Here is an 18,428-nt window from a genome sequence, read left to right as displayed (position 1 = left end):
GGTCATCAGAGATGAAGTAGGGAGACAAAACCACTGCTTTTTGGCAGAAGCATTGTACAAAATGCCCTTATGAGCATGTGATTTACCCTTTGTATTCTACTTGTGATGTATACCCTCTCACAGTTTTATGGTTCATTTTCATCATTCCCACTATCCAAATCCAAACTACTCTAATCCGTTGTGGTGTTCTGGTTTTGGCTTCTAAGACTTGTCCATATTTAATACTTTTAAGCAATTTTACTTTCTCTGATAACTGTTTAGGTAAATAAACTTGCATGAAATGTGATTTGAATCTCTGGTGTGATGAAGTAAATCTTTTATGCTGTGTTTGTATGGCTCCTGCTGTCAGACTGTGTTACACTGAGAACTTCTTGCTGAAGCGTGTATGACTGAGTAGGTTCTTTTGCTTGGTGGTTGTGTGTTGCCCATTAGTAAAATTGTTTTCTCTGCTACCAGTAATAGAGAAACAATGAGGAGAGCCTGGCAGTTTGTTTAAATTACAGTAGTGACTTAAAGCATATTTCAGTTGTTACTTCTTTTTGTGGTTAGGTATTTAGAAGGAATTAGTTGCTTCAGGAAACACTTTTGGAAGCCTGCTTTTTCTGAAGGTTTGCAGAATTGCAGTGCAAGAGCAGATGCCTTTAAGAAGCTTGCATCATTTTAAGCTAACAGGTGTTCAGCACAGTCCTCCTCCATCCCTGTTTGCATATTCATAGAGCTGTTATCTACTATGGCTCCATAGCTGGGAATGAGCTAAAGTCACACAGGGCCTTGTTTTCTGATTTCTCCTATAATTCTGCTGTAATGGTCAGGATGGCTTGAGACTGACATGTGGTGGGTTTTCCTTGTTGTTTGTACTCTTTTCTCCTCCAGCTACTCAGGCACTGCGGGGTGAAGATGAAGCAGAAAAGTGGGAGGAAGGTCAATGACTGGGTTGTGGTTTGACTGTTGCTGTGAGTTGATCTCCGACAGGTTTCAGTGTTATTACTGACATGGTAATTGTGATGAGTTTCTTTGATCTGACTTTATTTTGGGTGGGAGTAGAAGGAGTGATTGAATGGCCTGATATGGGTGGGGGTGAGGACCTCCTCTTTCATTTGCCAGCACATCTCAGGCTGGATGCAAATGGATTATCATGGTACATCCCCAGGTGTTACTGTGCTGAGTGTGAGATCAGGGGCTGTTGTGACACTTGTCCAAAATTAAGCACTTTCTTTTCTTTGTTTCCTGATGTTCCTTCCAGTACTGAAAAGGAGGTTGGGAGGGGACTCTGTGGATTCGGACACCACCAACTCCTGCTGCTAGAGATTCTGTAAATAGCCACAAACAAGGCTTCTCTTCCTCCCAGCAGTCATATGACACTGCTACTTGTATAGTTATACTCACAAATCTAAGTATGGAAATACTATTGCTGGCCCACCTCAGGCAATCCCCTGCAAGTTTAAAGCTGTACACTGAAATATCCTGACTTTATACATTTTGTCAGCAAAAAGTCATGCTCATGTGTAAGATTGGTACTATTAAAACAGTGATTCATGCTATTAGCTTTTATTTTAGAACAGACTTGTGACTTTTTTGACTGAGTTTATATCTTTTAAGTTTGCATGAAGAAGTATTAAACAGATAAATTCAGTTTCATTTTATCTGTTACCATACTGCAAATGACTGTTCAAATTTGAGAATTCAAATCAGTGCATTGAACTTAACCCTTTTGTGGAGTACAGTTGCTGAATGAATGTGGAATAGCTGAGTATTTAAGAGTGGAACTACTGATCTTAGTTTTAGATGAGTATTTTAAGTGGCTAATTTAGAGCTATCTTTTGATCATTAGGTCTGTTTCCTGTTGTTTGTCTCTATCCAGTAGATGATAATAAGGACCGTGGAGTGTTGGACATGCAGTCAGGCTATATAAAACTGAGACATCAAGTATGCAATACATAGTTATGATGTCTGTCTAATCTCTCTAATCCTGAGAAATCTTTGAAATGACCTGTAAGATTTATGACTTGACAACTAGAGCTCCCTGGCCAGGTAAAGAAGAAAACCTGTTTGGGGAAGATGACGAAGTGGAAGTGTCACAGCTTCTACATGGATTTGCCAACTCTCAGAGCAATCTGTTTATGCAGCTCTTGTTTGGTAGAGCATGTGCTTCTCCTGAAGGTCACTGGGGACAATGCTGAAAACATGACACTTGCAGGGATAAGAGGGCACGTTTGTGGGAGGTATGTAAGAAGGATGGTCAGGACTGTTTCAGAAAGGGTGTGGGTAGAAAGCATATGCATCATAAAAAACAAAGTGTTTTTGACTCTATTTCTCTAGAAGAAACCTGTTCTGAAATGGCAGTCTGATTTTTTTTTTTTTGAGGGTAGCTAATGTTTGGTGTTATCATTTGGGTGCATGTTCAAGTTACTTGCAGAATGCTCTGAAGTGCTTACATTTCAAGTTAAAAGTCCTACATCTTGTTTAGTTTTGAGAACACCTTTCCTTTTGTTTTTGTCAGGAATTGAAGCTTGAATGTCCTGAGAATTTTGCGAGTGGTTCAACTTTTGCTCACTCACAACCACAGTTAGAAAGTGGAAGCAGAGCAATAGTACTTTTACCCCTGCTCTCGTAAACATATATGATATTCTAGAAACTGCATCACAGTAACACAGGCTGCTTAAAAAAAGTTCCTGTACTCAAATAGTAATGATAAGTATACATACTAAACCTCAGATCCCTTAAAATCTACCATCTGGGGCTTAGAGCATATGGAATCTGTTGAAACAGTTTAAACCCTGAGGTACAGGTAAGGGAACGTGTAGAATTAGGTGAAGGGAGAAGAGTCTTAAAGATCACAAGTAGAAATCAGGTGCCTTGCATTTCCTGAGTACATTCTACAAATACTTTGTAAAAGCAGTATTGGATGGTGAAATTGGATGCTAGGATGTGCTTGCCCTGCAGTGACAGATGGTCTTTCAACTTTAGGTATTTAGACAAGTACATGGTGCACCAGTCAGTTGTTAAACCAGCTCTGTCTGGAATATAACAGCACCAACCCTGCCAGAGTTCAAGAAGCATTTGGATGATACTCTCAGGCACGTGGTGTGACTCTTGAGGATGGTCCTTTGCAGGGCTAAGGGTTGAACTCAGTGATCCTTGTGGGTCCCTTCCAACTCAGCATATACTGTGGTTCTGTGATAAATTGTGCAGCCACACAGGTTTTAGTGGTTTAATGTATTAACAATAGTCATCTTAAATAAGTTTTTAATTAAGGTGTTTTCTCTGATCAATCTGTGGTGTTGTGTGTTTTGTTTTTTTTTTTTATTAAGGTGTGCAAACAGATTTGGCTAGGCCTATTTGATGATAGGTCATCAGCAATTCCAGACTTCAGGGATCCACAGAAAGTAAAGGAATTTCTACAGGAAAAATATGAAAAGAAAAGATGGTAAGATACCATTTTAATAAAGTTTGCCTCTATGATGAGGGAAGATGGATTGTTTCCTCTCATTTTCGAGTGTGCTTTTCTTGTGTGCTCTTCAGACTGGGTTGCACAGCTCTGTGAAGTAAAAGGATTTCTGAACTTCATGCAGAGCTCCTACAGGAAGCAGAGAAGACAAGCTAAAAAGTTTCTCAATGTTCATATTGATGGAACAGAAATGGCTTAAGGGGATGTCAACAACAGTGTAAAGTAACAGTTTTGCAGGCTTTTATTAGGATGAGAAAGACATGTGTGGTTTATATTTAATAAGTGCTAAAAATATTGACTTTAAATTCGAGTCCAGTTTTGAAGAGCTATCTGGCATATTTAAATAGTAGTTATTTTGCAAACTGTTGATAGAATCTACAGCAGGATCAGGGGTTAAAAGCTGTTGCTCTCCTCCAATGTAGGTATGTTCCTCCAGAGCAAGCCAAGGTGGTGGCGTCAGTCCACGCGTCCATCTCGGGGTCTTCTGCCAGTAGTACAAGCAGCACACCTGAGGTGAAGCCACTCAAATCTCTCTTGGGAGAAGCTGCACCCGCACTGCACTTAAACAAGGGCACACCCAGCCAGGTGAGCAATGACAGAGCTGTTCTGTACTGCTTTTTCCTCTTTTAGTGGCACAAAAATTCTTGGAATAGCAACTGTTATTATCCATATGAATGAAATGCGATCACTACAGACAACTTAATATATTTTGTTGAAGTATACAGGTGTTTGCAGGTCAAGTACTAAATTAAGTTTGTTTCTGTTGAGCAAATTGATTTTTTTTTAATGGTTATTTTCAGTAAGCATAGGCTTCTAGTGTGATAAGTTTAATTATGATTGTCTTTTGCTTAAATATCTCTAAACTGTGAACCTAATGTGGTATATTTTCATGTTTGCTTTTTATTTGAAAACAGTAAAATGACTGATACTGTTAACCAAGAGATTAGTAATGAATATATGGATGAAAGCATACCATACTTCTTATTACTTCCTGTGCATTTGAAACTGTCTTGTCAAGTGCCTTTCAGGGATGCTTTCAGTATGCTTTTATGTAAAGCCAAACAACACTAGGTACTTTGATTTTTGGAGGGAAGACAAGTTTTTTTTGAAAACTGCCTTCAGGATACAAGCAACTTCTGAATGGGCTTTTTGAGACTCAAACAGTATAAATTTGTGACTTGAAGCCTTGCTATGAAATTTGTCAGTTTTTCTCTCCTTGTACTGAATTGTAAAGATTTTTTCAGAATGAAGTGAATAATTATTTTTCATCCTATAAAATTAAGTGTTACTGTTTGTATTTGTATGGTATTTGCAGTTTAAAATACATAATTCTGAAGTTGCCAGTATATTGCTACTTTATTCTTCTAGGCCCTATTAAACCATGGAAATCTGCTGCAGAGTTCCTTTAAAAGCCACAGCAGTAGCACAAATAGTCCTCAGAGAAGGGTCTGTGCTGTATACAGCATCCTAAACTTGAGGAGTAAATGTCTTGTTAAAGAAATATGCTTAGCCTATTCTTCTAATATTTTGCAAATGTCAGTTTGGTAAAATACCAGCTTTTTGTATGAGCTAATTGAGGTGTTGTTTGTAGTCTCCTGTTGTAGTTCGATCTCAAGGACAGCAGCAACAAGAAAAGAAACAATTTGACCTCCTCAGTGACCTTGGCTCAGATATCTTTGCTGCTGCTCCTCCTCAGTCAACTGCTACAGCAAATTTTGCTAATTTTGCACACTTCAACAGTCACACAGGTAGGTGTTGGGACCAGTGTATCCCTTTTAAATGTATAAAATGTAGTTTTAATTTTGATGACTTTAGTCTAAACTTTATGAGGTGTATGTAATCGCTGTGCCTTAATGTTGTGTTGCTCAAGATTTAGTCTTTATAAAGAAAGGTTGAAGAGACAAAGAATGACAATTCTGCTTTTTGAAGTGGGAGTTGCTATAGCTATTTTCTAGGATATGTATGATTAGACTGTTTCTGCCTACTCTACTAAGCTTCAGATTCTTTGAGGGAGAGAGTGAGAGGATGAGTAACGAAATGTCAGGAGAAGCTGATATTAGACCTTCAATTTTCTTTCTGAAAATTATTAGGAAGAGCATTTGTGGAAAGCAAGCAGATATAGAGACTTTAAAGGAGTTCAAATACATTGATAATATCTGCCAATTTGTCAGAAGACAAACAAAAGCTTCCTCAATTTAGTGACCTCCTCTTTTGTGCGTGTGTCTGTTTGAAAACGGAGTACTACCCATGTGGACAGTGTTCTGTAGTTTCAGGAAGAATAAACAAGCCTTGAGCATATGTATTGACTGAGGAGGCCTTGAATTCTTAGAGAATGACTTCAGTAAAATATATTGAGCCCTCAGGGTTTTTTTCAGCCACAGATCTCGAACCATAGAAGTCTGTCCTAAAGAAAAAGTTGGTTCTGTGGTCCTTGAAGTTTGTTGTTGCTAACTTGCATTGTAATTGTGGGAAAGTACCTTTGCCTGCCTGGTCTGAAAGGGCTTTTCATCTAGTTTTTCTGAGAAAGACTGTGATGCTGCTAAGCCACCAAGAAAAAAAGATATTTATTGTAAATCAGTCCTGAAACTGAGACAAATGGAGAGAAAGTGGGATGGAAGGGACCTGAGATTCACACCTGAGGAACTGAGCAAAATACCAAGGATTTATTAGTTAACTTCCAAAACCAAACATTGTGGAATAATTGGTTGAATTCAGTAACACTGCAACAGCAGTTTTTATTCTGTGTATTTTGTAAAGTCCTTAAAATAGATTTCATGTTAATCACCTTTCTGGAAGTATATTTAACTGGGAGAACTTGTGCTGACTGGCCAGTGTTGTACAGTGTTAGTGAATCTGCTGCAGATAGTTAATTCTTTCTAATATCTTCTTCTTTCCAAACTTGTTGCTGAATGATTATTTATATACACTTACTTATTCTTTGTAGGTTTTTAGGATATGAAAATTCCATTAAAGCAGTATTTCAATACTGTCTTCCAAATCTAGGTAAATTCTCTGCTGGGTAATTTTTAAAAGGATAAAAAGCTATATGAATGCTCCAGAATACATATAATCTTAGGAGTCTGTTAATTTCTGGTTGAAAGAAGTGCTGAAAATCAAAATTGAGAGGAATATTCAGCTGTACTGACTAGTTTTCTGTTTCAATAACTAACCATTGTGATCTTTGCTGTGACTTCTTTCCATAAGTTGTAGAATCCAAAACAGTTTCCGGGCTAGTAAATCAGTTTCTTGAAGACAGAAACCTGATTCTGAGCATGCAATAGCTGATTGTGTATTGCAGACCTGTTGCCTGAAGGTGTTTCCTGACTTGCCTGGGTAAACTGATCATAAGGCTTGTTCTGTGTGCAATAACTACAGGGTGGTGTTAATGAAATAAATAACAAAGTGTTACAGACTCTTCCCTTTGGATCACAAGGAGGGTTGATCAGTCTGCCAGCTTTGGCAAAAATGAGTTTGAAATGCTCATTAAGGAGTTGTATAAACATGTATTTTTTGTTAGTAATTTGCACACTGCAGCAGAGGATGGAAGAACTTGCACTTAGTCTAGCACTACTTTCTCAGAATTTATGGTCTGGTGTTCTTGTTTTAGGCTTGGTTTTAGCTATGCCTACAGTGGATGGACTTTTCTTTTTCCCTTTATGTACACTATGGTTAACTAAGGAAATCACTGAAGAGCACCAGCAAACTTAAGATCTTTCAGTATAAGTTACTATTTCTGCTATTAAAGCAGAATTGAGTGCAGCAGCTGATAGGAAAATATGAACAAACTTGTGCTGTAATCTGTAAAGTGTAGGTGTAAATACTGAAAATTATGCAGGAACTGCAACTTTCGATATGTTTGTTCTCAAAGTTTTTTAGTATACTGAGCTGGCTCAGGACACTGTTTCTTGAAGGGCAGACATGCTGACCTTACGTTTACTGTCTGTATTTAATTTACAAAGTTCCACATTTTCTGCAAAATGATGAGATTTTGAAGATGGTACAGAACTGTTTGTACTTTACAGACGGGTAATAGGAACAAGGATCAAATTCTGTAGATTTTCTATAAACTAATCGAAGACTTGCATAAAAGATTTTAGAAAGGCAGAGTGACACAGCACAACTCTGCCACAGGTAACATGGGAGAAGAGACTTTATCTAGAAGAAACAAAATAGTAAAACATAGTTATTTTCTAGAGAATTATTTTCAACTTTGGATATGTGTGGACTTTATTTTAGGTTTTTTGTTTGTTTGTTTTGCAGTGTTTCATGCCGTTATTGTACACTAGGTAGTGCAAACTTCACAGAAGAAACTGTGCAAAGATTGTAGGGGCAGCTGGCATTGCCATGACTAGTGCTGTCATACTTGAGCTGGCTTTGGTAGTGCCTTGTTGATTTGCAGTCTCAACAGCAGTTGTAAATCCACACCAATCTGCAGTCCCCTGCAGTTCCTTAACTTAGTTAGAACTGTTCTTAGGTTTTTGCATGGAGAACTGAACTTTGGAATGCCAGTGTACATATTGTCCAGGTACAGGAAAGTAGGAGTCTTACTGGATCTTTACCTTTGTGCCACATTTACATAGGTTTAAACTTTACTGCATAAAAGAAAGCAAGATTAACATCTGAATACACTGCTGAAGTCTTTACAGCTCTACTGCTTGAATATGGGCCCATTTGCAGTCATACTTTGTGTCAGCTGATGCAGTAAAATTTAGTATCCTGTAATATACTCCAGTTTTTAATCTAGACATAGATATATCTAAAATGATATAAAAAAGATATCTAAAATGATATCGAAAAGATATTTCATTTAAGGTTCTTGACATAGTATTCTGTTTGTGTGAGTGATTAAAAGCAATACTTTGGCCATAATTCTGAGTGACAATTATTTGCTTAATCCTATTTGGTCAACTAAACATCAGTCTCTCAGTATCTACCCAATTCATGATGAAAGCATCACTTTCATTTTAAAGCAAGTTGCAGTTGAATTCTTAATTCCTCTTAAAAAGCTACTGGTTTGAAAACCAAAACAACTCAAACTATGGAATTAGGAGTTAGAGTCTGCAAAATGCTGTTTGAACCAATACAGATAATATAATAATAGAAGTAATTTTGCATCTGTTTGTGCCAACTTTTTCTCCTTGCACACTTGAAAGTGAAAATAACTTTTCCAGGATCTTGCTTTCTCTTTGATACTTTTTTTGTTTTCCTTGTCCACTCTCATGCAGTGGTGGTTTGACCTTGCCTGGCTGTTCACTCCTCCCCCTCAGGAGGGTGGGGGGGATAAAATATGAAAAAGCTGATAAGTCAAGAGAAAGTTACTGTCATGGGCAAAACAGACTTGACTTTGGGAAGATTAACTTGGTTTATTGACAACTAATAATAAAGTAGGATAGTAAAAAATAACAAAGCCAAAACCACCTTTGCCCATTCTTTTTAGGCTTATTTCCACTTCTTACTGTTTTAGCTCCTTCTCCTGAGCGGGATGGGGAGTGGGACTTGCAGTTAGTTCTTAATATTTCATCTCTGTCACTGCTTCTTCCTCTTGCTGTTCCTCTGCTCCATTATGGGGTCCCTCCCCTGCAGTGAGATATGGTCTTTCTCAAACCTCTTTCAACGTTTTGATTAGCAGCAGGGCAGTTCTGGAGCCAGCTGAAGCTCAGAAATGAGGGCAGCTTCTGGTCCCTTCTCGCAGGGACCACTCCTGCCACTCCCTGCTACCAAAACTGTGCCCTGTAAACCTAATGCACATGCACAGTTTTTATTAAAAGTGGCATCAAGTCCAGTCAAACCTCACCCTCTCTCCTGTGAAGGGAAATGCTTATGTTTTATGTATATTAGCAGCATTGTGGAATGCAGCAGTTTTTATTAGAATGTCCTTTTAGTTTATAAATCTGTAGTACAGATTCTTTTTTAATAGAAATTTTTTATTAGCACTATCTGAGTACTAGGTAATGGTACTTAAGCAATAGTTCTTTTTGTATATACTTAATCTGCAAAATCCCTTCAGAATAAACAAATTCTGATCTAAAAATATAATGTATTGCCATCTGTTATTCCAGAAGGTGTTTTGTGGGCTTTCTTTAGATAGTAACTCAAGTTACCTCTATAAAGAGGTTTAGTTTGCATTTCATGAAAAAGATTTTTTTCCCTTCTTGCTTGTAATAGAGTTTAAGGGTTTCTGTGGAGCTGATCAGTTAGACATACAATTCCTGTTGACTCTGTAGATGCTTGAATGTCCAGCTATTTGAAATTAGATTAGTGTTAACTTTTATTTTCTCCTATAGTATGGCACGAAAGGAAGGCGAAAACTGAAATTCTGTTTGAAATTTCCTTGGATTTTATTTTGTGGATACACACTATGAATGCTATCTTCTTGACATTGGTATTGATTTTCCATATTTCTGTACTCTGATTTAGTTTTTCTTAAAGACTGAATTTTTCAGTTAGATGAATTTATAAACCTAGACAAAACTTTTCAAGTGGTGCCAAAATTAATTCAGCTAATGAAGCAGCACTATGTATATGAAGAATTTGAATTGTCAGTAGGTTACAAGAATAATTTTTGTCTATTTAGCCCACAGATTCTAGTTTTGGAAACTAGCATTTAGAATGATACCTGTTTGGGGTCCACAGGTATATATATATCTGGTATTCTGTACTTTATGGCTGTTTTTCCCTGAGCAGCCACCACTGCAGACACCCTAGAGTTAAGCTGAAGTGGACTTCCTCAGGTCATGCAGTTGTGAGTAGCAGGATGTGTGAGGAGGACAGAAGTAGCATTAACTGGTACAGCTCTGTGAAGGCCATTTGGGAAAGCTTGTTCAGAGACAAATTTGAATTGTAGAATAACATGTATAATTTTTTTTCACGTAAAAAGCAAGTGCATGGTAGGACATAACCCTTGGAGGCTGTCATGACCATGAGTTCAGTTAATACATCTGTTTTTGTGTTGATTTCCCATATCCATTAACATGTTTTGTTCCTTTGCGATTTACAGCGCAGAACTCTGCAAATGCAGGTTTTGCAAACTTTGATGCATTTGGACAGTCTAGTGGCTCGAGTAATTTTGGAGGTTTCCCCACAGCAAGTCAGTCTCCTTTTCAGCCCCAAAATACAGGTAGAACTCCTAGCACTTTTGATTAATACTTAATTGAATTAATCCTTACCTTTATGTTGGAAGGTATTGAAGTTGAGTTTTTCTTGCATCTGCCTGCTTTAATGCGATCAAGCCATCTGAAGCTCTGGGGAAACTCAAAATGAATTCCTTCTGTTTGGTGTTGATTTTTTTTTTCCCCCTAATGCTACTCATAAGTCTGATTTATGGCACTGTGTGTTTGTTAGCTCTACACCTGAAATAACTGTGAAAAGAGTAAACCATACTGCTTTTGATGAGTATTGAATTGACTCTTCTGTTTCAGTAGACACAAAAGCACATCACAGTACCAAAAAAAGTGTGTGACTGCGTATGTATAGCATATGCACACACTTCAGTATCTTTGACTTCATGTGTAGAGCCTATTGCTAAGATTTATTTTGCTTTCCTTTAATTTGATCATGCTTTAGGACTTCTGCTTGAGCTTACACTTGCTGTTTGTCTAGATCTTTGGCTGACTGACTTTCTTTTCCTTTTTTTTTTTTTTTTTGAGTGTGGTGTTGTTTTAAACTTTTTTTTCAAATTTTCTTTCTCCCTTCTTATGTTAACTTTAACCCACACACAATTTCTGGCTGTCCAGCGTTCAGAACGCTTTCATCTAGCTGCAGTTTTGGTGAATTTACTTCAGCTTTTCCTCTCCAGGCTGTACACAGTAAGTTCCACGCAGTGGAAAACTCAGCTTGCTTCATTTTATGCCATTGTAGTATAGCACTTCCATTCCTGCTGTTGCATATGTTGTAACTTGTTGATTATGCTATTAGAAAGTCATGTTCTGTAGTATGAGTGCAATCATCAACCAACTGTTATAAAACATGACACACTTAATGGAACAGCTCAATATAAATTTAAGTACGTGACCTGCCTAGATTAAATATTCTGGACATTGAAGAGATGGGAGCTCATGGTTTCATAGTAACCCTGAAGTTCAGTTGTGTGGATCCATATCAGATTTCTAAAATTGATTTATGTATCTCTGACGTCAGTGGAGACTTGGTATAAAAGAGCTTTGTGTGTCTTCCCCTTCTCCTCTTTCCTGATTGGATGTGGTCTAAAACTGGAGAACAGAGAACCAAACTATCTAAACCTTGGCATGAAACCATACTACTTACACTTCTAGGCACTGTTTTTTGCTTAGGATAATGACTGACATATGAAATGGCTAAGCATTGAACCATTAAGTAAATGCAAATGGTAGCTATTCCTTAGCCACATATGGCAGGAAAATGAAGCTTCTGGATTTTGAATATTAAATATTGAGAAAAATACTTGCTTTTCTAGTAAAACATTGTTGAAATTACTTTTTAGCAGCTAAGAAACAGCATATAGTTTTCAAGATCAAATTATGACTCTGATTTTAGCTGTTGAAGTTTGGGGGTTTTGTCCCTGATCTGCAGACCAAAAAATATATTAGAAAATATTTTTTCTGATGACCCAGTAAACTTTGAAGGAAATGGGAAAGAGAGTCTTCAGTGTGTGGGATGGGGTGGGGAAACATGTTGCCTCACGAAACCACAAAGGGAGGGTTAATGTGCCATCAGTTACAGGTGGAGAAACTTTCTCTAATTTTGGAGTATTGATCGTGTTTAACTTAATTTGTTACAGGTGGAAGTGCTGGATCAGTGAATGCTAACTTTGCTCACTTTGATAACTTCCCCAAATCCTCCAGTGCCGATTTTGGAGCCTTCAATGCTTCTCAGAGCAACGCCACAGCAACTGCAGCCAGTAAAGCTGCAGTGAATAAGCTGAACCTCCAGTCAGCTGACAAATACGCAGCTCTTGCTAATTTAGATAATATCTTCAGTGCAGGGCAAGGTATTAAGCTTCATTCTTTGACATGCTTATTCTATAGGTGTATAGTTACTATGTGCTTGTCAAAATAGTAACTGTATTTCAAAATGCCCTTTCTCTAAGTGATCGGTAGAATTTCTTGTGAGTTTACCCTTTAAGTGTAAGATGTGAGTTTTAAGACTGACATCTTTCCAAAAGGATGTTATCATGACTGCTTTTTGGAAATCTATTTCCCATCAAGATGAAGAATTCTAAATTGAAATATCTAAATAATCATTACTGCAATAATGAAAACAAAACAAAAAAAATATATATTTTATATTTGTACTAAAACCTGTAGTGAAGGCTCTTGAATGGAGAGCTGCAGTTGTTGCAGAGAGCTGCCAGAGGACCTTTCCTTGCTCTCTGCCACAAAAAGATTGGGCTTTAGTTTTTTATAAAATAATAGCAGTGATACTTGAATTTAGTTGATTTTAAGTTAAAGAGAAGAAGCTAGTTATTCTACTACTCAAATGTAGTTCTTCTCAAATGGTGGAATTTGTGCTGTAGAGCTTTGTTCTGAAATGGATTATTTGAGGGTACGTGTTTGGTTAAATTTTCTAGTTCAAGATGATGGATTAATTTTTTAGGGAAACCAGAGGTTCTTTGGAGCTGCAGAATATCTATAGAAGCATGACATGTTGCAAACAGCTGCTAATGGCTTGTTAAACACTTTTTGCTGTGTGCCCTAGTGCACATTTAATTTTTAAGTCTGAAAGTGTCTATAGACTTTCATTTAGTTCTGTCAGCAGGACAGAAAGTGAAGCCATCTTCATTCCTTTGAATCTGCTTGGTTTCTTTCTAGGTGGGAGTGAGCAAGGAAGTGGTTTCAGCACAGTGGTGTCGGCGTCAGCAGGTCCCACATTGTCAGCCCCAAATCAGTCAAGTGCATCTTCAGACAAGTACGCGGCCCTGGCAGAGCTGGACAGTGTGTTCAGCTCCACAGCCACCTCCAGTAACGCCTACACTTCCACCAGTAACGTCAGCAGGTACTCGGGGGGAGCTGCTCCACTTCCACCTTGACTTCAGCAATGTGCAGAAAAGTAGCCTGAAGTTGTTTCACAGATCTGTTTGTTTCTTACCTGAGTGGGGAAGTGTTGAATGGGTTTAGAGGTACTACTGGAACCGAATCCTTTGTTTTAAATAATAGCAGTACTGATTGGTAGGATATTATAAAACAAAATTGAGAATACTGTCAGCAGGATGTTCTTTGCACTTTTCTAGTCATTACATGCTAAACTTCTTAGATGGTAGCACTTTTCTGTACAGAATACTTGCATGCATACTCAAAATCATCTCTGGAAACAAAATCAGATATTTTTAATGTAAGTGGTGCCACCCACTTCCTTTTGAGATCATTGAAGTAAGAAATACGAAACCCCTGTTAGCTGTTTGGTATTGTAAATGCTTCTGCTTTGCAACCTTTATGCTCAGTATTTCTTCTGCTGCCGTTGATGGAGATGACTTTTCACTGCTCAGCAGTAGTGAGAGTCTTTGGCCTTGACATTGGGGGCTCAGTTCCTGGCATCAGTGAGGTGTATTGCAGTCTGCAGACTGCACAGAAGCATTCATCCCCTTTCTTCTACATGCCAGCAATAATTGTAAATTGTATTTAATTGTTAAACAAGCAATTCTGCCTTTACTGAAGGAATTGTATAAATTCTTTCCAGCAATGCTTTTGGAACAGTACCTGTGGCTGCTACTGCACAGACACAGCCTGCATCTTCGAGTGTGCCTGCTCCATTTGGAGGTATTTAAGTGTTACTGACACCCTTTGTGGACTGTAAGCAACTAACCTGCTAATTTTTAGTTGATAGTGGTGTACTTTGACACTACTAATACTGAAGTTACTAAAGGATGCCAGAAAAGCACTACTGTTAATACAATTTGAAATGCATTTCATTATAAATGCCCAATATTTCATATAGTTTTAGATATTTATGTATCTTTGTATAAAAGCTGTATAAGCTTGATGTGATTCAGATTGGCTGATGGTCTTTAAAAGACTTATTTAATAAAATGTTTTTAATCTTTCAGCAACACCTTCCACAAATCCATTTGTAGCTGCCCCTGTTGCCCCAGTGGCACCTTCAACAAATCCATTCCAGACCAATAGCCGAGGAGCAACAGGTTAGAAAAAAAACTATTAGGTGTTTGAGAAACTTGCTTTCAAGAATTGCCATGATCTTTTTTTTCCTGTAACTGTGTAATTTGTTTCTTAATTATTTTCTGTATTTCTGTCTCTAGTATATTTGACATGTTGTGTGTTTATTCAGTGTCGAGGCTCAATTCTAGGATTTCAAATGATGGCCATGAAAAATGTCAAAGTGATGTGTTTGAGCTCTGCCTATTTGTAGTTTGTGTATTACCAGTTGGGTACCTTCCAAGACTATAACCTTGGCTTGGAAGCATGCTTTATAGCAGGTTGCCCTGAAATTAGGGATCTTGAAAGCCCTGCAGCTAGCATGGTAAACTCCTTTGTAAAATTAATTTATTTATTTCAAAGTGCTGAAAGTTCTCAAAACCAAAGAGCTGGAGCTGGAACCAGGAAAGACAAGGCTCTTGGACTGGTAACTTCTCACCAGTCCACTTACTCAGTACATTGGTGTTCTCTTTTATAAAGTGCATGTTTAATCTTTACACTCATATATTATATTAATTTTCTGTGGGAGAATTTTGTAGAATTCTAATTCCATAGGCAAAACTAAGTCACTTTTTAAAAAAGCAAACTTGTACTTCTTTAAGAAATTGAACTTGGATTTAGATGGCTACTAGGTTATTCTACTTTTCTTCTCCAGGGTCAGTGCTAAATTTTGACACTTTTATCTATTAGCTGGACTTCCAGAGATTAAATCTGCTGATGTGTGCATTTTGACATTGAGTTTTGGCTTACTTGGTGATTTAGGTAGGCTGAATTAAACTGATCAGGCTGAGTTAAAACTGAATTGTCATGTTCTCTGCTAAAATTAATTCTGGTTTTAGTGCCTTTTGAGATATTATGCAGCTAAACTTGTTCAGATATCTTTCAAAAATCTTTCCCCTTACTTTAATCTCATTCCAAACTGTGCTATTTTGGATCATCGTTAAAAGTTTGTAGCCTCCTTAGATAAATTTCTTTGAAAATGGCAACTCTATCCTTCCATCTTCTAAACTGCTGTCCTGTCCTTGGCTTGCTGAGGTTCCAACCCTTTGGCAGCTGTCCTGATGTTATGAACTAGGTGACAAAGATAATGGCTATAAGGAGGTGTGAAGTGTTAACTTGTAGCTTGTCTTTTATGTTTTCTTGCTGCATGAACTTTGCTATTTATTACATGGGAGATCTGTTTTGTAGTGTTTATTCCTAATGTTTTTTTTTAGCTTAATCTATTGCTGGTATGGATGAATTGTTTGGTACATATACATGTATTTATCTAGATATTTATAACTAAGAAATGACTGTTCAAGAGTGTATAAATGATTTGACATTGTCTGGTCTCTTTGTGGCTTCCATAAGGCCTCTCGGGAGCAATGCACTCTCACATATTTCCTCAGGCTCATTTTGGTAGGTGGCCACATTTGGTATCAAGTTTCTTGTGGCTAATTGTTCTTGCCTGTAAAAGCTTATTGATACCTATCTGGTTCTCTGCACAAAGAATTTTGGAAGACTTTGTATTTTAAAAGGGAGCGGGTGTGGGTATTTGGCAACCGGGCAAAGGGAGAGAAGAGCATACATGAGACAACCTGTTGAGAAACCAAAACAAAACCATTATTGATATCCTCCATGATCACAATATAATGCTCAAGAGTGACTCTTGAAGTTTCTACCAACAACAGTTTGATGCCTTTTGGGATATCCCAAGTCACTGCTCCTTTTGTTGTGCTTTTGTTTGCTGTTTTTAGCAAGTTTGCCTGTTGAGTAGCTCCTCTGCTCACTGTAACTCCAGAACAGTGTTAGTACATCAGTTTTGTGTGCACTTTGTCAACAGTTTATGTATGTAAGATGTCTTGCCCTTGAATATTTTTGGGGTAATTTTTTCAACTGATAATTAAGCTATATTCATTAAATTATTTTTATTAACTTTTTTAAACAGTTGAGCTTGCATAAAATCTAACTTGTAACATTTCAAAAGAGAAGTCCTGTCTAACTAGCATAGAATACCTGGTGTCTGTGTTCGTACCAAAAATCCTTCTATACCACTTCTCCTTTCAAGAATAACTCCCAAAAGACTGAATAATGGTTTTGTTATTACACTTTTACACCTATTGTGCTCCTGTTTATTTGCTGAAGGCACATGGAAATGCCTCTGAGCTGCATGTTATTTACTTGAAATGTTCAGCAGAGAATCAGATGAAAAGTTTTGGGTTTATTTGTTGTTTTAAGTCCTACCTCAACAGTAAGAGGGTTTGCAGTAGGAACTTTGTGTGCAAATAATGTGCATGGTGAGAATTTCCTTTAACGTGCCATTAAGGATGGGATGAAGAAAGGGGATGCATGTATCCCTTTGCTTTGTTTTTGTTATTGATTTGTAACCTACTGTAGTGCAACTTGAAGTAGGAAGATGCTTTCATGCTCTCCTCAGAAGGAGAAAAAGAGTGGCTTAGGCTGCCTGAACGTGCTTGATTCTGGTGTGTACAGACTTCTACCAGAAAAACTCTGGGGGAAGTATATAATAACATAGAGAACAAAAAATAATTTCCTTTTCAGAAAGTATATCTGAATGTGCTGGATCTAGTAAATTTTAAATGACTCCATTAATTTTTAAAGTGTAAAAGTAAATTATGCACCTAGTTGGTGGTGATCCAAGTGAGAAAATCAGTTCAGTGGCTGTAGAAGTTGAACCGACCTTTGTTTGGTTAGGAGACCATTATAGTAATTTGTTGCATGGAAAAAGTGGTTTCTTACAAATAATTGAATGTTATCTTTTACCTATCAGCAGCAACATTTGGTACTGCATCCATGAGCATGCCTGCAGGATTTGGAACTCCTGCTTCCTACAGTCTTCCTACTAGTTATAGTGGCAACTTCCAGCAGCCCACGTTCCCAACCCAGGCAGCTTTCCCTCAACAGACTACTTTTGCTCAGCAGCCAAATGGTAGGTCTGCATGTTTTAGATAATCTTGTCTAAATCGGAAACATAAAGAAAATGATCTGTCTATAAGTTGGCAATAATGGGTGCATATTTATTTCTTCATGAACTTGGTAGTAATGTTGATGAGGGGTTCTCACACTTTTTTGGCTCTGTAGTTGAGCTTTCTAACTTGGCTGTGTGCACTTGTGCAATGACAACTGAAATTTTAGTAAATTTTACTAGAATTGTAAGTATTCCCAGGCTTAAAGGGTTTTTAGACAAGAAGGGCTTTTTTAGAGTGTCTGCAACACATTGTTACTTTCTCTAACTTCATAGAACACAGGCAAGAGAAAATTGGAAAGTATTTTCTCCCTAAATTTATGTGATACAACAACATTGAAAAAAGTGTATATGCAGAAATTGGAAATGGATTAGTTACGAACAGCTGAAAACAACCAAAGCTCAGTCACTGTTTTTTAGGCTTATGTTTGTGATAATGTTTAAGTAGGATCAGTCCTGCTGATTCTGCAGTTCAAGCTTCCACTTACATTTCAGTGGGAGCTGCACCAAAGAACTCTTGAAAGATTGTTTACTAGTATTAATATTTTTCACTTATCTTTCCAAGGAGCAGGTTTTGCTGCATTTGGGCAAGCAAAGCCTGTAGTAACTCCTTTTGGACAAGTTGCAGCTGTTGGAGTATCTAGTAACCCTTTTATGGTAAGTGAGTTGTTGCATGGTATTAATAACTTCTGTATGTCCAAAGAAGCATAATCTGTAACACTTAATTTAGAGATACACAAAGATATTGGGGTTTTCTTCCTTCAAGTAAAGAGAAGCAGCGTGTGACTGCTAACTGCAATTCTGCAATTATGATGACATGGCATCTGTTCAAATCAAAACAGAGGTACTTGGATACTATGTTCTTACAGTAGTGTAATTTCAGAGAAGCACC

General features: G+C 37.5%; 1 protein-coding gene across 12 annotated transcripts in view; it reads left to right on the top strand.

Annotated features, from left to right (window-relative positions):
- Window positions 1-18,428, top strand: part of AGFG1 (ArfGAP with FG repeats 1) — a 35,367-nt gene that overhangs the window by 16,547 nt on the left and 392 nt on the right. For 2 of the 12 annotated variants that reach the window (XM_064666457.1, XM_064666468.1), the window contains exons 3-14: window positions 3,312-3,427; window positions 3,871-4,033; window positions 5,040-5,196; window positions 10,446-10,565; window positions 11,182-11,253; window positions 12,204-12,413; window positions 13,234-13,417; window positions 14,099-14,178; window positions 14,466-14,558; window positions 15,922-15,969; window positions 17,342-17,500; window positions 18,102-18,193. In XM_064666457.1, the coding sequence (XP_064522527.1) occupies window positions 3,312-3,427; window positions 3,871-4,033; window positions 5,040-5,196; window positions 10,446-10,565; window positions 11,182-11,253; window positions 12,204-12,413; window positions 13,234-13,417; window positions 14,099-14,178; window positions 14,466-14,558; window positions 15,922-15,969; window positions 17,342-17,500; window positions 18,102-18,193 (1,494 nt within the window). Of the gene's footprint in view, window positions 1-3,311; window positions 3,428-3,870; window positions 4,034-5,039; window positions 5,197-10,445; window positions 10,566-11,094; window positions 11,254-12,203; window positions 12,414-13,233; window positions 13,418-14,098; window positions 14,179-14,465; window positions 14,559-15,921; window positions 15,970-17,341; window positions 17,501-18,101; window positions 18,194-18,428 lie in introns of all 12 variants that reach the window. The other 10 variants (XM_064666458.1, XM_064666459.1, XM_064666461.1 and 7 more) reach the window with 10 other exon arrangements.

Source organism: Pseudopipra pipra, chromosome 10, assembly GCF_036250125.1.
Source record: "Pseudopipra pipra isolate bDixPip1 chromosome 10, bDixPip1.hap1, whole genome shotgun sequence".
NCBI classification, from domain to species: domain Eukaryota; kingdom Metazoa; phylum Chordata; class Aves; order Passeriformes; family Pipridae; genus Pseudopipra; species Pseudopipra pipra.
This window is presented reverse-complemented; position numbering and strand designations above follow the sequence as displayed.